Source organism: Lactuca virosa, chromosome 9, assembly GCF_052849685.1.
Source record: "Lactuca virosa cultivar CGN04683 chromosome 9, Lactuca_virosa_CGN04683_v6, whole genome shotgun sequence".
NCBI classification, from domain to species: Eukaryota; Viridiplantae; Streptophyta; class Magnoliopsida; order Asterales; family Asteraceae; genus Lactuca; species Lactuca virosa.
Window position 1 is genome coordinate 292,964,040 of NC_136434.1, and position 17,754 is coordinate 292,981,793.

At 35.4% G+C, this 17,754-nt stretch overlaps 3 protein-coding genes across 6 annotated transcripts; 2 read left to right on the top strand and 1 right to left on the bottom strand.

Annotated features, from left to right (window-relative positions):
- Positions 1 to 2,541: 2,541 nt before the first annotated feature.
- LOC145137179 (uncharacterized) lies at positions 2,542 to 5,320 on the top strand. 4 transcript variants are annotated; one of them, XM_079071318.1, is made up of 3 exons: positions 2,542 to 2,721; positions 3,207 to 3,258; positions 3,728 to 5,320. In XM_079071318.1, the coding sequence occupies exon 3, from the start codon at positions 3,941 to 3,943 to the stop codon at positions 5,078 to 5,080; it is 1,140 nt and encodes a 379-aa protein (XP_078927444.1). In that variant the 5' UTR covers positions 2,542 to 2,721; positions 3,207 to 3,258; positions 3,728 to 3,940; the 3' UTR covers positions 5,081 to 5,320. The 4 variants fall into 4 exon arrangements, with proteins under 4 accessions (XP_078927444.1, XP_078927442.1, XP_078927441.1 ...); XM_079071316.1 differs by lacking the exon at positions 3,207 to 3,258 and having other exon boundaries at positions 2,542 to 2,724; XM_079071315.1 differs by lacking the exon at positions 3,207 to 3,258.
- Positions 5,321 to 7,891: 2,571 nt separating this feature from the next.
- Positions 7,892 to 9,395, top strand: LOC145141378 (cytochrome c). Its single transcript, XM_079074666.1, has 3 exons — positions 7,892 to 8,140; positions 8,806 to 8,939; positions 9,034 to 9,395. The coding sequence occupies exons 1-3, from the start codon at positions 8,029 to 8,031 to the stop codon at positions 9,124 to 9,126; spliced, it is 339 nt and encodes a 112-aa protein (XP_078930792.1). The 5' UTR covers positions 7,892 to 8,028; the 3' UTR covers positions 9,127 to 9,395.
- Positions 9,396 to 14,822: 5,427 nt separating this feature from the next.
- Positions 14,823 to 16,445, bottom strand: LOC145138606 (mitogen-activated protein kinase kinase kinase 17-like). The gene has a single exon (XM_079072663.1). The coding sequence runs from the start codon at positions 16,081 to 16,083 to the stop codon at positions 15,016 to 15,018; it is 1,068 nt and encodes a 355-aa protein (XP_078928789.1). The 5' UTR covers positions 16,084 to 16,445; the 3' UTR covers positions 14,823 to 15,015.
- Positions 16,446 to 17,754: the final 1,309 nt, after the last annotated feature.

Consider the following 17,754-nt stretch of genomic DNA (forward strand, 5'->3'; position numbering starts at 1 on the left):
CATTCTTCACCCGAGACGGACCAGTAACCCATACTCTATCAATATTAACCATTTTTATCATTAATTGGCATCGTTACTTTTAAGAATTCCATGAAAAAGTTTGGAGTTCTTGTTACCTTCGATACCCTTATACTCCCAAGAATTACGAAAAATATCATAAAAAACTTCCAACTCCATTGAGGAATCGTAGAACCTGAAAGGAGTTGGATCATAATCAACATAATCAATCTTCAAAATAACAAGTCTATGATGCATTTTTTGTTTTGTACTCCTCATTATTAAGTGGTTGATCATAAGACCTATCATCATCATTTTTCCTATTATGATCAACACATGCCTCTACAATGACTTGGATTGGATCAGGTAAAATCTCGCTTGAATTAGCCTTGTCATGGCCCATTTCAGTTGCCGCTTCGGTGGTATTAACCTACTGGGAACTAATTTCGTACGTAACTTCTTCAAATACAACCTCAACATCATCAGATTGTAGGGAAATTTTACGTACCTATTCATTATTCAATGCTTCATCATCCCCTTCAAACTCATTACCATAAGTGGTCCACTTAGTCTCGTCTTTTTTAATAGACATAACCTACTTTAAGATCTCCCGGACACTTACACCACATTTTATACATTCAATGAGCATTGATATGTTTTCCATAATTAGATATGATATATAAGTCTTTATTCACATCCTTTTCGAGAAGATGGAATCCTCCTAATATTCTTCTGAATACATCACTTAGCTATATGTACTCACCACTCTTTTAAATATCATTGACGTCCATGCACAAAGCAAAAGGCCTACGATATCCAACTACACCATACAGTCTCTTATAATGAAGTTATTTGATAGAGGTATGAGTTCTTTAAAATCACCCTTAAACACTTCATTTTGCTTAAACTTGATGCATGCACTATGAGTTTTATATTTAATCCAAAGTCTTAATCCACTTATATACTTGGTTTGTAGAGCCCTTCACTCTTGCATACCGTGTATAAATTATTTATAAAAATGAGTCTCTAACCTTACCCAAGGTAGCACATGTCGAGTCAGGTACCACCAACATGTCAAACTCTAAGATCCCATTATGTTTTTCCATCACTTGCTTATGCCCACCATTAATACCAATTCCCATTACTTTCACTGCATCAACATAAGACATACATGCCTCTTGATGAACAACACCTTCATCTTTCCTTGCCTTAGCCGTATGTTAATTGGATCATGATTTCACATTTGGCTGGTGGCTGTCATTTCGTACAAATCTCGCAACTGAGGCGTAAATATGGTGATTGTCGATCCATACAACACTAATTATCCTTTCTAATTCAAGCTCGTCTTGTAACCGTAAAAACTTAACAAAAGTGGACCTCTTCCTAATCTTTGATAATTTACGTGTTATATAAACATCCGTTACTGTTCCATGTTGTTCACACATCTTCATGAGATCCTGTGATTCCAACATTGGAGGGAAATTAGTGATATACATCCACATAATCATCCATTTTATCGACATCCTATATGTGCGTTTATGCTTAATATAACCATAACCATGATCGATTCCTTTCCCTCTATTGTCAATCCCATTATTCGTAGCTCGGAAATTCCATTCCAATTGAGATGAAACAAAAATTAAATCACGTTGTAGAAAAAACACACAACACACCCCCATCAAAGATCGAAAAAAAGGCAAGTCAAAACCGACTGTTAACGACTTTAAGGTTAGTATGCCTTTGATCTTTCATTGTTGGTTTAGTTTATGTACGTTTAATAAAAAACCCAAACAATATATATTCACACAAGGGCAAGATGTGAACCACAAAGAGTTGGGATATTAGCTAGGGCGAACTTAACAACGTGATACTTGAGAATAAGTTCTTTCATAACAAAACTTCAATTTTGCTTGCCATTAGAAGTATGTCTTAATTATTGATTGCTAAATTTGTACAAATTTGGCTGCAATACGAAATGAAAACACATAATAATTGATGTCTATATTAAGCTTTATGATTGTTATGCTTTGTGTTTAATAAAGGTCAATAACTTATTTATATAAAATAGTTACATTTTTATCAAGTTGTGTAATGATAGGGTTATTTATTTATTAATTAATGCGGTATTGAATTATTGATTCAAGTTGTTATACATTTCTTTTACTACTTTATTTATGTGTATATATAAAGTGGTAATGATATACTTTGTTACACCAATTGTTAGAAAACCAATTACAAAGTAAAAGATAACTTTACAAATCAATAAAAGTTTATTTAGTTACATACATAAGTTATTAATCATATAATTGCAACTTATTGACTTGATATACATTTAATATTATATAAAACTTCTCTTAATAATGATTTACATGATTTAAAGCATTATTTAGATGATAGATGTGAAAAATTTATATAATAATAGGTCGGTATATATTTTTTTTGTTATTGAAATTATTATATTTCCATAAGTTATTAAATAATACTTTCTTCCTATTTTTAGATTTTTTTCTTTGAATGGTGTATTTGCTGGAGACAGGCTGTCATCAACAAAGCCCCCCTCCCTCTCTCTCTATTTGCCTTGGTCCTCCCCTTACCTTACGTTCTCTTTCGCCCTCTTTCTCTCAGGCTGTCTATCTCTCTCTCTCTCTAGGGTTTTCATTCGCGATTTTGATTTTCAATCTGGTTTCAGCTCAAGCGATCTGGAGTTGTACTTTGCATCGTAAGGTTGTTCGTGATTAATCTGCTTATATCTCTCAATTTCTGATTTCACCTTCGTACTTGTTCAATTTATATTGATTAACTGCCTCGTTTATTGTTTCTTAGGGTTTCATAGCATAATTTATGCAACAAAGTCTCAATTTCTAGCCGAATTAGGCGTTTAAGCAATTATTCTTTGTTATTTCTCTGTATATTTTCGTTTACTTCCTTTTCATCAGTTTTTTCCATATAATTTCTGGTGAAATTTGATTTTTGGAATTGCTAATTGTTAAGGATGTTATTTGAGATATAATTATGCGTATAATGAACGAAGAAATCCAGTTTAATGTATGTTTATTCTCCCGTGTGGTTGAATTTATGAATGCTAAATTCGTTTGTACTTATTAATCTGGAGGAAACGGTTGAATTAATGCAAGTTATCGCGTTTTGTTAATAAATACTTGAATTTTCTGTTCTTCGAGTTTTGTCCTTATTCCGTTGTTCTTTTACAGGAAAACTTTATTATACACTAGCGTTGGTGGTTGGAAGCCTGGGGTTTAGTAGGTTAAAGATAGATCATTGATAGAAAAGCTGAACTTTCTATGAACATTCTTTTACTTTAAACAACAATTATAAAGAAATTCGTAGAAACTACCTTCAAATCTAAGGTTTCCTTTAGTCGCTTGAATCCAAACGAATTTCTTCCAAGTGTTAGTCACCTTCAGGAGCTTTTCTGGTTTTCAACTCATCTTTCTCATTAAGAATATTATTTACTATGTGGAAACTTGTTTGACTTTTGTGTGTCTTGAAAACTATTTAGGGTTCTTCTCAACATAAATCACTCAATTCATTGGATTTGTAGAGTTTTTGCTAATAGGATTATTCATTGTAGACATGCATCAATTCCAAGAATAGACTACATACCTTTGTTAACTGTTTATCGATTACAGAAGGATATGAACTTTCTACTTATGAATTATGTTATCTTCAGCTACTGAATACTGATATTAATCTTCCATATCTGTCATTGCAGGCAGCTTAGCTGGCACATTACAATTACATAATCACGCGAGTGAATGGTTGGCATCGAAGGGGAGAAAAAGATCCAAGAATCGTAACCAACAAGTGTCACCCAACTATTGGTCCTTCATCAAGAACGAATCAAATTGTTTCCAACACAAATTCCCAAAAAAATTCTACGCATCCATGCTGTCAGAGAGCATGCGTGGAATCCGTGTTTTGGGTGATGCCCCTGACAAAATTAGTTGCTGATGCACTTGGTGTGGTCACAATATCACTAGTCACCATCTCATCACTCATTGGTACACTCTGCATCCTCTACTCCTTTTACTTCCGTTCCCACATTCGCACCCAAGGGTATAATCGTCTCAAATATTTCTCCGGTCCGTGGGTCATCCGTATCATCTTCATCTTCTTCACAATCTGGTGGGGCCTCGGTGAAATCCTCCGCCTTGATTTCATCCGCCAAGAAGGGCGTTTACTCAACACCCTTAACCTAAAATGGCAAGACATTATTTGCAAATGTTACATAGTATCAAACCTAGGATTCTCCGAACCGTGTCTCTTCCTAACCCTAGTTTTTCTCCTTCGCGCATCCTTACAAAAAACCGAATCCGGTCCCTTGAGCCAAAATTGGAACTTCAAAACAACAATTTACATTCTCTTATTTTGTTTACCGATTCTTGCCCTTCAAACGCTCGTTGTCATATTCGGGCATCATTATGAGACGGGTGACCGCGGTTACTTTTTCAAAATTACATCCCCGCCCTCCTCGCGTTGCTACTACCCGTTAACGAGCACTACCCTTCTCGGTCTTTTCGCAACTTTGTTAAACATGTACTTGTTTTATCTTGGAAGGAAAATCTTAAACTTAGTGATAAGCAAAGGGTTGAGAAAGCGCGTATTCATATTGATAATCACAGTGTCAAGTTTCTTTCCTTTGCGCGTTGTGTTACTAGGTTTATCGGTTTTGTCAAAACCGGGGGACACTTTGTTTGAGATTCTCGCGTTCTTGGCTTTTTTGGCGATTTTATGTTGTGCTGAGGTGGCGGTTTGTGTGCTTGTTTATTATCCGATTGCGGACTCGTTGGAATTGAAGAATTTGCAAGATATAGAAGATAGGAGAAGGATTATTGAAGAATATAATGATACCCTTTCGTTGATTGCTAACCAAAGTCCTGTTAGTGGAGGGGCAGATTCGGGAAAACAAGGTTCGATTTCGTTTCGGATGAATGAGAGAGGAGAGGAGGGGGGTTCAGGGGCGTTTGTGGAATTAAGTTTGTTTTCGCCTAGTCAGCGGTTGAGTCCCGTGGGGTCACCAAGGTTATTGGGGTGGCCTATGTTGCCTCCTTCTTCGGGAGGATGAGTGGGAAAAAAAGGGTTTAAATTTTGTGGGAATGGTGGATAGTTTGTAAAGGGGTTAGACTTAATAAGTATTGCTGTTTTTTAATTTTCTTTTTTGTTTTTTGTTTTTTGTGTTTGGGATTTTGAGATATGTTGGATTGGCTGGGAGATCCACCTTGTTTTTTTTGGTGGAAATTATGATATGTGTATCTCAATGATATTCTGCTGTTACTTTTATAAAATCCTTGTAAAATTTCATCCAGTTTATGCATTTTCTTTGTTATTGTTGATCGTGTTGCTTCCTTTTTGGAAGTTGGAGATTGCTTTCTTTTGTTCCACATCTCTTTTCCAAACATAAAACTATGGGTGGTTGTTACACAATTTAACACTTTGTATTGAATCTATCAAGAAAGATATGGATCTTTTAAATAAAACAAGGTGACTAAAATATTTATAGGGATTTTCTAATATGTGCCTTAAAGGTATACATAAGAAACTTTAAATTACATTAAATTATAAGAAATATTATTGAAATGTATTAATTATATGAAATATTTCTAATGTTAAATATGAAGAATATTTCATGCATTTCATATTTAATTTTGATAACATTTTCCATAATTAATGCTTTTTATATATACCTCATGACACATTAAAAAAATCTCATATTTATAAATATTTGGCCTTATGATATTTGCTACCAAGAATCGGGAGATACATATTGAGTTGTCAATAGGGTTCTTTTTACCTTTCCCTCACGATATTTGTCCGCTATCGGTCATTGAGGAATACTTAGGCTTAGAGGGTGGTCTCCTTTTCTTGTGTAAAAGCGATCATGTTAAAACGACTCCATCGGCTTATAGTCATTCCTGGCACTCGGTGCATGTCTTTGATCAACACCGGTTCCGTCACTCGTATCTGGTTGAACCAATACTATTGATTCCGCTCATTCCCGTTCTTCGTTTCAGGGTCTGTCCCTCGGTGTGGTCAGTACTCCATACCGACGGGCAACAAAGCTTACACTTGTTCACTAATTATGAAGGTTCGTCAGGACCTAAGTTATAAATTTGGTGCAAAATCTTTGTATGAATTTTGTCAAGCTTTCCAAAATTTTAGGGATTTGAAATTGATTTTGATTGGATTATTTTTAAACGAATTTTGTGATACCCATAAAATATAGGGCTTATAACATAACAATACTATATTTTAGTTTTCCCATTTAATTTTAATTTGTGTCAAATAAATCCATCAATTTTTTAAAAAAAAGTTCTATCGTGATCATGATGACCGCAAAATAATGGTCAAACAGGTAATGACCCCATTTTTTTTGTTAAAAAACTACCCATATTATTTAAAAAATTACATCGCGACCACTATTGTTTTCAATTGCTTGTTTTTATTGAAAATTGTTAATATATGGAAATCTATATTCTTTTTTCCTCTATAAACAAACATCTATATCCATATATGTCGATGCCAAAACGTAAAGTTTCACTTTTTATGGTTAAAAACCATTCGGTGTCAGTTGCTTGTTTGTTGATATATAGGACCCGATTATATTTCGCAAACTTAGAACGGTGACATTTAATCACTTATCAAGTATCAAGTTTTTTTAGTAAACAATCACATCCTTTAATTTTTGCGAAAATAAACCTTTGTTATATGGTAAATCATTTACTGCGGTTTGTCAAAAGCAATCAGGTTATATTTTTATATATCATACATAATTTCTAATTAGGAACTGTGTCATTTAATAACTTCTTAGGGTGTGATTTTTTTACCAAGCATGTTAGTTAACCTCTTACTATAAGTTGTGTTGGGTAACAACACTAGATTATATAAAAAATGAACCTTAATTTTCTAACATCTAATAGACCACATATTGAGTTGTTTGATAGTTGATGAATCAGTTGAGACATGACTGAGTCGGAAGTCTGACTGAATTTACATGTTTAATTTTCTAACTGAATCTACATCTGATTGAAACCATGTTGTTTAATTATATATCTAACTGATTGTCCGGAATGATGAAAATGACAAATTTACCATTTCTGTTCTGTTTGTAACTCAAATGATACAAATTCATATTTTCATATAAATACAACTGTAACCATTAAGTAGTATCATTGACATGTTGATTACTTATTAAAATGAATCTATAACAAGACCATGTCAATTAGAAATATAATAACTTCTTGCAAATATTGATTACGTTTAATTGACATCACAGATGAAAAACATACAACAAAGACTTTTTATAATTACAGTGTGTGACATGTGTTAGTTCTACACCATTATCTTACATTAACTTACGATTGCAAAGGTGTAGGTCGGAGGTGGGAGGAGCGGTGCAAATATGGGAGGTGGAGAAGGGAAGAATGCTACTGGAAATCGGGGCAAGAAGAAGAAGAAGACGTCTAGGACAAGGAAAATGAGGAGGGCAACGTCGCCTAGGTAAAATGGGGGCAAACGTTGAAGGTGCTGAAATTGGAAGGAGGCGTGGTTTTTTATTAGGGCATGATTGTCATTATCCAATTTACCTACCCGGTCAACCTTTTTTTCTTAAGGATAGAGTTAGAAAGTAATAATCGGGTCAGACCCATTTTTCTCATGTATCAAACATACTGACCGGATCTACTCACTCAAAAAGTGTTCGACAGAATCCGGTCAACAAAATTTCAAACAACATCTAAATATGCTAGAACCTCGAGATTAAGCAATAGTTCAAGGTCTTAATCTGTAATTTAATCTAAAATACAAGACTTCTTGTCAAAAGAGGATGAAATTTGAAGTGAGGGCATAAATGTCTCATGGTGTGTGCCGCGTCAATAAAGCCACGGTCCTTTATGTAAACGCCATAAAACACCTGTAAAAGAAAGAAGAAAGTTCTCGAAAGGCGTTGTCGTCTCTGTAAAAGTCGAAACCCTAACCCTTGAAGATTCTTATTGGCGGCGTTCATTTCACCGGAAAATGGCGTCATTCGAACAAGCACCAGGAGGCGATGCTAAAGTCGGAGAGAAGATATTCAAAACCAAGTGCGCTCAGTGCCACACCGTCGAAAAAGGAGCCGGTCACAAGCAAGGTTTTTACATTCTTGTCTAAATCCCAAATAGCTTATTACTTGCCTTTTTCCTCTATTTGTAATTTGAAATAGTATAATTTCCGCTGCTATATTATCGAAGATTTCTCGTTTTACTGTGATTCGACGTATGCAATGCTTTTGATGTCGTGATCTTTATACTTTTTACTCTTTCATATGCCACATCCTGGTAAAAGAATGCTATATTGTTCAATTGTGTGCTATCTGGGTTCTTAGCGATTAATTATATGTAGTGATTTGATGTTTATTGAGCTCATCTGCTTTAGGATCACATGGTTAGGTGTAGGACTTCTTTAATCAGGACCACTTGTTTGTAATCATTCTCATAATCTTTGTCATTCTCACGTATAAGCATCTAAGAGCAGATGAATGCTTCTATGGAAAACATTCACAAACACAGTATTTTTGTCTTTCAATAAAACAAGTGAGGGAACGGATTTGAATTCCATCTACTATTGAATGGAACGATCATTTCCTTCCTTTGATGGAATCTTCCAGTTGTGTCCAATTTACTACCAATCAAGTGGAATTGAATCATAAAAATGTTGTTGTATTGCATCTGTCATGTAGTTTTTGCATTTGTTAAAGATTTCTTTGTCTATGTCAAGTTTTTTTAGCATGCTCATATGGCTTCATATGAACTTCAGGGCCAAATCTGAATGGTCTTTTTGGAAGGCAATCTGGCACCACAGCAGGGTATTCTTATTCTGCTGCCAACAAGAACATGGCTGTGACCTGGGGAGAGAATACACTCTATGACTACTTGCTAAACCCTAAGAAGGTACAAGACTACATATATCATTTGAAAGATCCTAATTCACATCACATTTTCTTTTTTCTTTTTTCTTATAAATTGTGAAACTCATGTTGTGCAGTATATCCCTGGAACAAAGATGGTTTTCCCTGGATTGAAGAAACCACAGGATCGAGCTGATCTTATTGCTTATTTGAAGCAATCAACTGCTTGAATGATAAGATTTCATTCGTTTTATTTTCAATGGGACTTAACTACATCACATACTGAATTTTGTTGCAAATAACTTCATGTCATATGTTGGACATGGCTTCATGGACATATATGCATGTTCCTAGGTTTCAGGTATCCCTTTTATGAGGCACTTATTATAGTTTTTGTGTCGAATTAGAACAAATACTTTGGGAAACAAGATTTATATCTTTTGTTTGGTGGCAAATGGCAATGGCATGTTGGGTTTAATAGAAATTCGTAAGAATGCAACATCTGTGTATTATATGGTGACACCTTATGATAATGGTTAAAAGGCTAATGGAAATATGAGGATAGAAATGATAGGACACAAAATGATGTGTGTCACCCGTTTGAAACTCACTATAAATGTTATTGGTGTGGAGCTTTAATACATAATATAGTCAATGACTAAATATAGTTATATTTGATGCAAATAATGATTCCTACAGAACATTTTACTCCATGTTAACATCCGCTATAATAATAATGATAAAGACAAAAAAGACAAATATGTCTAATGTGACAACCCGAAAATTTGTATCCAGTAAAGTCAATCCAATCCAATGTCAGATTTGTTTCTGCTATCTTTTTAACATTGTTAGGGGTCTGTTCGAGGGTTCTAAACCTAGTACACTTAAGGATTGGGTGTGGGGTTGTGTCAGCTTAAGTTCATTGGGTTGAAATCGAGCCGGAAACTCCATCACAAGGAGTTTACGGCCGTAAACTCTTGGTGGCCGTGAACTATCCTCTTTATATGAGAATTTGCTTCACTTTTCTTCATTTCTTCAAGTCCTAGCCGCAAACTACCCTTTCTCTCTCAAGTATCATCAAGTGAAAGCTCTCATTTCACTCCCAAAACGTAAACATCTCATCCTTTATTTGTTCATGCTTAACAACCCCTTTGTTCTAGCCTTGAATTCATCACTGCTACCTCAAGATCTTCAAATCTTCATCCTTTCACCAAGAACACCTACTTGTTCTTGGTGGCCGTGAACACCCTAAAGCCTTTTAAAGGTGAGTATTTCTAGGTGAGCATTTCTTCTATCATCTTGTTATTCATTAGAAACTCTTGTATCCTCATAAGACCAACACCTTATAAGCATGAATCAAGACCCAAATTGCATCATTTTGGAGTGTTTACGGCCATACAATCTCCCTTGGCCGTAAACTCACCTCCCTTGGCCGTAAACTCATCTTCCTTGGCCGTAAACTCAAGTGTGGCCGTGAACACACTTTCCTTTGGCCGTAAACTCCCTTTAGTCAATCACATGTGATTGTAACACTTCATTCCAAGTGTTTCCTAGTCCCTAAGGTTGTTTCCTTGCATGTTAGTTGTTTTAAACACTAATTACATGCCTATATATATATATATATATATATATATATATATATATATATATGCCATTTAGGACTCGTTTGTGTCTCGGGAATTCATTCGTGGAACTTCTCATCCTTACGCAAATCATCAATTGAATCACCCACATAAGGTTAGTTCATACCCCTATAATCAATATTTTAAATGTTTTAAATGCTTTTAAGGGGGGGGGGGGGGGAATACAAGTTGAACACAATGTTAATTGTGTAAATGTTTATCAGTGTTAAACACCATTTTAAAGGATTTCTTATACTTTTATAAGTGATCAAATCATTTCAAAAACTCTTTTAAAGTTATGTTACTTTGTTGTTTATAAAACTCTGTTTTTAAAGTACAATCATAACTCAGTAGATAATTGAGTCTTTTCTACAAATCAGAAACAGTTCAAAACAAGCATACTAGTAAACTATAATAGGTATAGTTTAGGGGTCCAGAACATACTATACACTAGAACAGAAGGAACATAGTATACACTAGAACAGGGAGGAACATACAATAACAAGAACAGAAAGGAACATACTATAACAAGAACAAGATAACATTAATGTGAGCCACTACTTCATGGCATGGCAATATACTGTTGTGTCACGTTTTGTAACCAGAGTCTCCTGGAGGGAGAGCGTGAATTTGTGTATAGATCTATACGGGATTGACCATCCTACACCTTGCTGCTAGCTACAGTGGGACCTGCAGGTCTACGGGTGACGAATGTCATACCATTTCGACGTCTTTGATCGTCGTGTTTTACTAGTCAATCAAGTATGGTTACAACCACATCACATTTTAACCTTAATAAACAAACTGGTTTTTAAGGTAGTTAGTGTTTCAGTAGTTACTTTATACAGTATTACTGAATACTTATATTTTCCCATTACATTCATATAACGATATTCTCACATAAAAAGTAATGCAAACTATATTCTAGTAAAGATAGTCTTAAACTTGGGAAAACTTACATAATTACAAAAGACAAACAGAACAGTCGAGTCTTAGTACATTCAGTTAGAAAGGGGCCTATAATGCTAACTTTATGATTCCTCGGTAGATACATCAGGGATATATATTAATCGGGTCCGGTTGACAGTAGAATGTGTGCTTTCCGCTTCATTTCATGTTCCTTGTTTGGTTGTGGGCTTAGAGCAGATTCACCCAGTCTACTATCTAATCGATCTTAGATGTATATATATTCCGTATACACCAAGTAATCATAAGGAGTACCAGGTATGAGTCAGGTCATAGTATACAAATTCAATACACCGTTTTCTAGTACAAAAACATATTTTCCAGATAGAACATTTAGTAGACTAAACTAGAAACTTATCAGTAAAAGGTTTAATTCATTTTATTAAACCAATATAACTTAAAGGACCTTTGGTGGTTAATTTATATAATACCTTAGTTTATACATCAGGGTTATATATAATTAATATCCGATAGGTAGTTGGATGCGTGCTTTTCGCCTTACTTCCTGTTCCTTGTTTGGTTGTGGGCTTAGGGCAGATTCACACAATTAACTATCTGTTCGATTTTAGATTATATATAACTAATATAAACTAAGTGATTATAGAAGGAACTATTGTGGTTACCATTTTTACTAAAGGAAATATATGATTTTCTTAAAGAATGTTTTCATCAAATATAAAGAACTATTACAGTTAACTCTGTAAGTACCAAATGAATACGCCAGAGTTATATACAATGAAGATCTAACAAACAATGGGATGTGTGTCTTCCGCCTCATTTCTTGTTCCTTGTTTGGTTGTGGGCTTAGGGCAGATGCACACAATCGATTGTCTGTTTGATCTGGATTCTATATAACTTGTATCCATTTAGTACTCATAGAAGGAATTGTAGAGTCATTTTACTTTCATTAATCATATCAGAAAATATAAGATTTTCTGGAGGAACAGACGAACTTTTCTAAAAGAACTTACAACTTACTTTACATCACTAAAATACTTATGAACTCACCAGCTTAAATGCTGATCTACTCTTTCAAAATAACTTGTATTCTCAGGAGACTAGTAGACAGGTACGCGCGCTGGGATTCAGAAGATGGAGCATAGTATCTTCATGTCTTGTTTTGTTATTTACTTTTGGAGTCTAACTTTTGTGAATCACATACTTTGTAAACACTTTAAATATTAATGCAATGGTTGTTTGTTACTTTGATTACTATGATGCATGTGTTGTGATACTAAACATGACGTCCTCCGCCCCGAACGTTTCCGTCTTTCCGGTTTGGGGGTGTGACATCTAATCACATTACTATTTTCCAAAAAGTATTAGACTACTAGGTGTGGGCAACATGTTATTAAATGTTATCACACCCAAATTGTCCACCTCATCATCTTAGTCACAATTTGGTGTTATAACACCAAAGGTGGAAATGGGCAATACCAAATAACATGGGATAACACATACTATTTTCTGTTTCTTTTTTTATTTATTTTTGGATGTTTTTAATTTCTATTATTCTAATTTGTTTTATTTTTTTATTTACTTCATATATTTCTAATTCGTTTTATTTTTTTTTTATTTATGTCATATATCTATAAAAAAAACATATAAATTAATAAAACATAATTTCATTAAATAGTAAATTAAAAATACCATACAAACTTAAAAAATATTACAAACCAAAAAAAAAAAAAACATTGAAAAAAAAACACACGATAGTCCTAATAGTTTAAAAAAAACACCGACAAACTATTCTTCGTCCAAGTACTTGCTCTCGATCTTTGTCTTCATCCTCCGTATCACTTCAGCTCGTCTCGGTGACAAATTTTCTTCGTTTGTCGTAAGAATTGCCAAATCCTTCGATATGTGATCTTCTTCGGCTTCTTGACGAAAGAAATCCAAATGCTCCCGTTGCAATTCATATCTTTTATTTGTGATTTCCTTGTGGGTGTCGAATTTTTTTTCATGTCCTCGTGCTCTCGAAACCGACTTTCATTCTCCTGCGCATGCCGTTGCGCGCGCTTGGCTTTGTCGCGCCCCATCGGTCGTCGTGTCGGAGAGATTTCCTCGATGTGTTTGTGTTCGGAGGAGGGGTATTCGGGTTTTGATCCATAGTGGTTTTTTTTTTTTTTTTTTTTTTTTTTTTTTTTTGAATGATAAAAGAAATAGAGATAGATATAGAGAAATAGAAGTGTAAAATGAGGTATATATGTATTGATATAGTTTTAAAAAAATTAAGTAGTAATTTTTTTTTTTTTAGAATTTACCGTTTTTAAACGGTAATATTACCGTTTTTCAACGGAAAAGAAAATGCAACAGTCGAAAAAATGGCGTTAACATCCGTTACCATGGTAACACGTCATGGCGTAACGCCCCATAACGGGAGGCTGGGGCGGTGTTTCCGCGTTATGGCGCCGTTATGTTCGCGACCACGTCAGATAACGCCCTTATGGCGTTGCCCACACCCGTCGCTCTTAAAAAATAAGTCTAAACACTAAAACAACTAGTTTTGCAGATGTCGAAATGGACATGACTCCAAACTACGTCGTTTAAGAAAAAACAAATTCAAGTTTTTTTTAATGTATATATCATCTGCAAAATTACAGGTTTTGTATGCTAAATTTATAATTTCTCAATATGATCAACAAAATTCATAATTTGATACGTGAAAAAAAAAAACCTTTTTAAAACTTTTTTTGTGGTAAAAATTTCAAAAGAAAGTTTCCACAAGAAAGAAGCTTAAATGGTGTGAAAATAGATTTTTTATAAGTTTTTTTTGAGAGTTTTCACCTTGAAAATAATGTAAAAATCAAGAAAGATGAAAAAAAATATGCTATATATATGAGGACTATTTTGTGGCCCAATTCACAGTCCAGTAATGTTTTTTCGTAGACTCTAAATTTCATAAATTGATCCTAAAAGAAACATATAAACTTGAGTCAACGAGTTTGAGTCTTTGTATGCAAAAACACAAATGAGACGAGTGGTATGTACATTTTGGTCCATTTTTGTTTGGTGATTGCAAAAATGATGAAATTTTGTATTTTTATCTTCGTATTTGGCGTTCTAACAATGCGCTTCATTTATGTTAAACACAATTTGCTAATGTTAAATAACATTCTAGTGAAGGTTTAAGGAAGTTGGACGATATAGGCCTATAGGGCGCTTGGATAACATTATAATGTCATGTTTACACAATAAATGTATGTAGAAGTGGACTTAGATAGCAAAATGGATCCTTTTTATTTTATTTTTTTAGGATTTATTATTTTTGGTGCCTAAAACTTTTAAGTTGTACATGATCTGTAAAATCTCAAAGCCTGTCCTGCATACAGATACGATTCATATTCAATATTTTTATTTTATTTTATTTTAAACAAATAAAACTAATTCAACACTTTGGGGCTGGTTTTAGTAAAAACTATTTTTTGGCTGTACATTTTCTTTTTCAAACAAAAACATCATCCCTAAAATCCTATACAATCATACATTCATTCATTCATCCATCAACTCTTTTTAAAACATTCTTTCTTTTTAGGTCCTAACTGTGACCCAATTTTCCTGTGACACCATCTCATTTTCTGTACATTGCCTTTGTGTCGACTTTCTCTTCTCATAACGGCGAACTGAAAATGGTATTTTACTCCTAACTTTCATCTCCTCCGACTCATCCGAACCATACCCGTCATCACCCATATCCAAAACACTCAACGGCGAATACGTTTCATGTTTTTTAATTACCATTTCACCCTTGATGAATGGATGATTTAGAAGCTCATCAACGGTAGATCTCCTTTCAGCCTTCCTCACCAAACACTTGTTGAGAAAATCCAAACCGGCTTTCGAAAAATCCCGAGGAAATGAAGGCAACTCGTTGCTCGAAGCAATCTTCAAAATCACCGCCATTTGATTCGACACCCCGAGCTTGCCCCATGGGGTCCGCCCCGTTGCCATTTCAATAACGGTGCACCCTAAAGACCAGATATCTGCTGAGAAATCTAGCCCTTCGTTCCTCAGAACTTCTGGAGCCATCCATAACGGAGTTCCACAGAGGAACTTCAGATTGCCGGTGGCTCCAGTGCCTGTGCCTGTGCCTGACGGTAACCGTCGGGCACAGCCGAAATCAGCTAACTTTACGGTCCCACACGGACCCAAAAGCACATTTTGGCATTTAACATCACCGTGGACGATTCCACTATCGTGGAGATACTTCAATCCTTTGAGGATTTCCCGGGTGTAGACACGGATGACACCCTCGTCTAATTTTCCACCGAGTTTCTCGGCGACATCACCGAGACTTCCGGCTGCCATGTATTCAATGAAAAGATTTGTTTTTGTGTGACCGTTATCGCCGAAGGAAACGTCTTTTCCAAGGCATTGTACAATGTGAGGGGAATCCAGGCTCGTGAGAACGCTAGCTTCGTTCTCAAGAGACTGATCCCCCTCTTGAGATTCGGATGACTTCACCACGAAAAGTGAGCCGCTTGATTTGTTGATGGCCAAATGAACAACCCCGAACGAGCCTGATCCGATCATTTTGCCACGAGCCCATTCGCATGGCAAAGGAGATGGAGACAACTCATCATCCCCGTTTCCCGACATTTTCTTTTTTGGTATCAGTTTTGCCTCTTCTTGGCTTTGAAGATTGATAGTAGTGTAAGTTTCTTTAATTAACAGATTTTATACAACCCAAAATATGAATCTGGAACAACTTCAAAGATGGAAGAAGAAGAAGAAGATAGATTTACATATGTAGGAAGTTGAAGGGTTTAGAGATCTCACCGTAAACCTTGGAAACCAGAATTCAGGCCGGGGTTACATAAAAGGTGAGCAAACTTATGGTGGTGGAGCGGTCTCCTAGTTGCCGGAAACCGCCCTCACTCACTAAGTTTGTGACGATTCTGGGAATCCGTTCTACCAAATTAGATTGTGAAGGTGGAACGAAAAGGTTGGATGGATAGATGGTTGATATATATGAAGTGTCTCTCTCTCTCCAAGCACCACAGATTTTTCGCGAGGGAGAAAGGAAGGATGCTTGGTGATTGGTGATCCAAGAAATGTGGAATTCTTAACTGGTCAACGATTCTCAAATAGGGTCTCTGTCTCTTTTTTCCTAGTATTATAATCAAGGATGTGGTTGAAGTGATGATTAATGGCAAGAAAGAATTGTCAATAATGTTTACTGATACATAACATTAACATATGAATTCTTTAGTTATAAGTATATCCATTAAGATAATTTCTTTAATGCGTATAACTATTTGTTTTGGGTTTTTTTTCTACGTTTTTTTATCAATAAGGAAAAGCCTGTAATTAGGCCCAAGTGCTACGTTTATTAATTTAGGGGTTTAGAGTATTTTGGATTAGACAAAATTGCAAAAATGGTCCCTGTAGTTGACAAATTTATGTGCTTTCGGTCCAAAATAAAATGTTGGTGCACCACTAGTCCAAAATTTGAGCTTTCTATTGTTTTTGGTCTCTATCAACGTAAAAAGACTATTATACCCTTATATTTGTTTTTTTAATTTCTTTTATATTTATTCAAATGTTTTTTATTAATTAAAATTGAGAAAAAGTCTCTCTCTCTCTCTCTCTCTCTCTCTCTCTCTCTCTCTCTCTCTCTCTCTCTCTCTCTCTCTCTCTCTCTCTCTCTCTCTGAAGCGCAGAGTGAGAGGGGATATGCTTCTTAGTTCTTCATTCATCCTCCATCTTCACTCTTTCAATCAAACCCCCATTTTCATTCTTTCCATTGATTTTGAAACCCAACGGATCTGTGATGTTTTTCCCCAAACACACACGCACACATATCAGAAATTTGCCAGAAAATCATAACACACACATCACTCCTCAGTCGAAGCTGCAGTCGGGGCTAGATTTTGCAGAATGGATTCAGCCACCACCATTAATCTCGTATACCATCACCATTCTACACTACCATCTGTCGCAATTAGGAAACCCTAACCCTCAAAAATGAAAACCTTGGACCTAAAAAATGTAGATCGGAACCACCGAATTCGAGTTGGGATCAGGCTTCGAGTTATACGAAGATGAAGCGGATGTGGAACCTGATGAAGAAGAAGGAGAATGTTTTGCTTTTTTCGTCAGAGGGTAAATCGCGTTCCCGGGTATCGCTTGCAGATCGTCCACAAAAACAGAGGTTAAACCCGGCGTGTCACACCCCGAAACCGATGGCGGAAACGTTCCGGGGCGGAGGACGTCATGTGTAGCATCACAACCAATGAATAATAGCAATCATAGCAACACAACCAGTAC

Excerpts from the sequence above, each read along its gene's own strand:
- LOC145138606 (XM_079072663.1), bottom strand. The coding sequence starts at position 16,083 with ATGTCGGGAAACGGGGATGATGAGTTGTCTCCATCTCCTTTGCCATGC.
- LOC145137179 (XM_079071316.1), top strand. The coding sequence starts at position 3,941 with ATGCCCCTGACAAAATTAGTTGCTGATGCACTTGGTGTGGTCACAATA.
- LOC145141378 (XM_079074666.1), top strand. The coding sequence starts at position 8,029 with ATGGCGTCATTCGAACAAGCACCAGGAGGCGATGCTAAAGTCGGAGAG. Across the intron at positions 8,141-8,805 it reads AGGAGCCGGTCACAAGCAAG|GGCCAAATCTGAATGGTCTT; the intron begins GTTTTTACATTC and ends TATGAACTTCAG. Across the intron at positions 8,940-9,033 it reads ACTTGCTAAACCCTAAGAAG|TATATCCCTGGAACAAAGAT; the intron begins GTACAAGACTAC and ends CATGTTGTGCAG.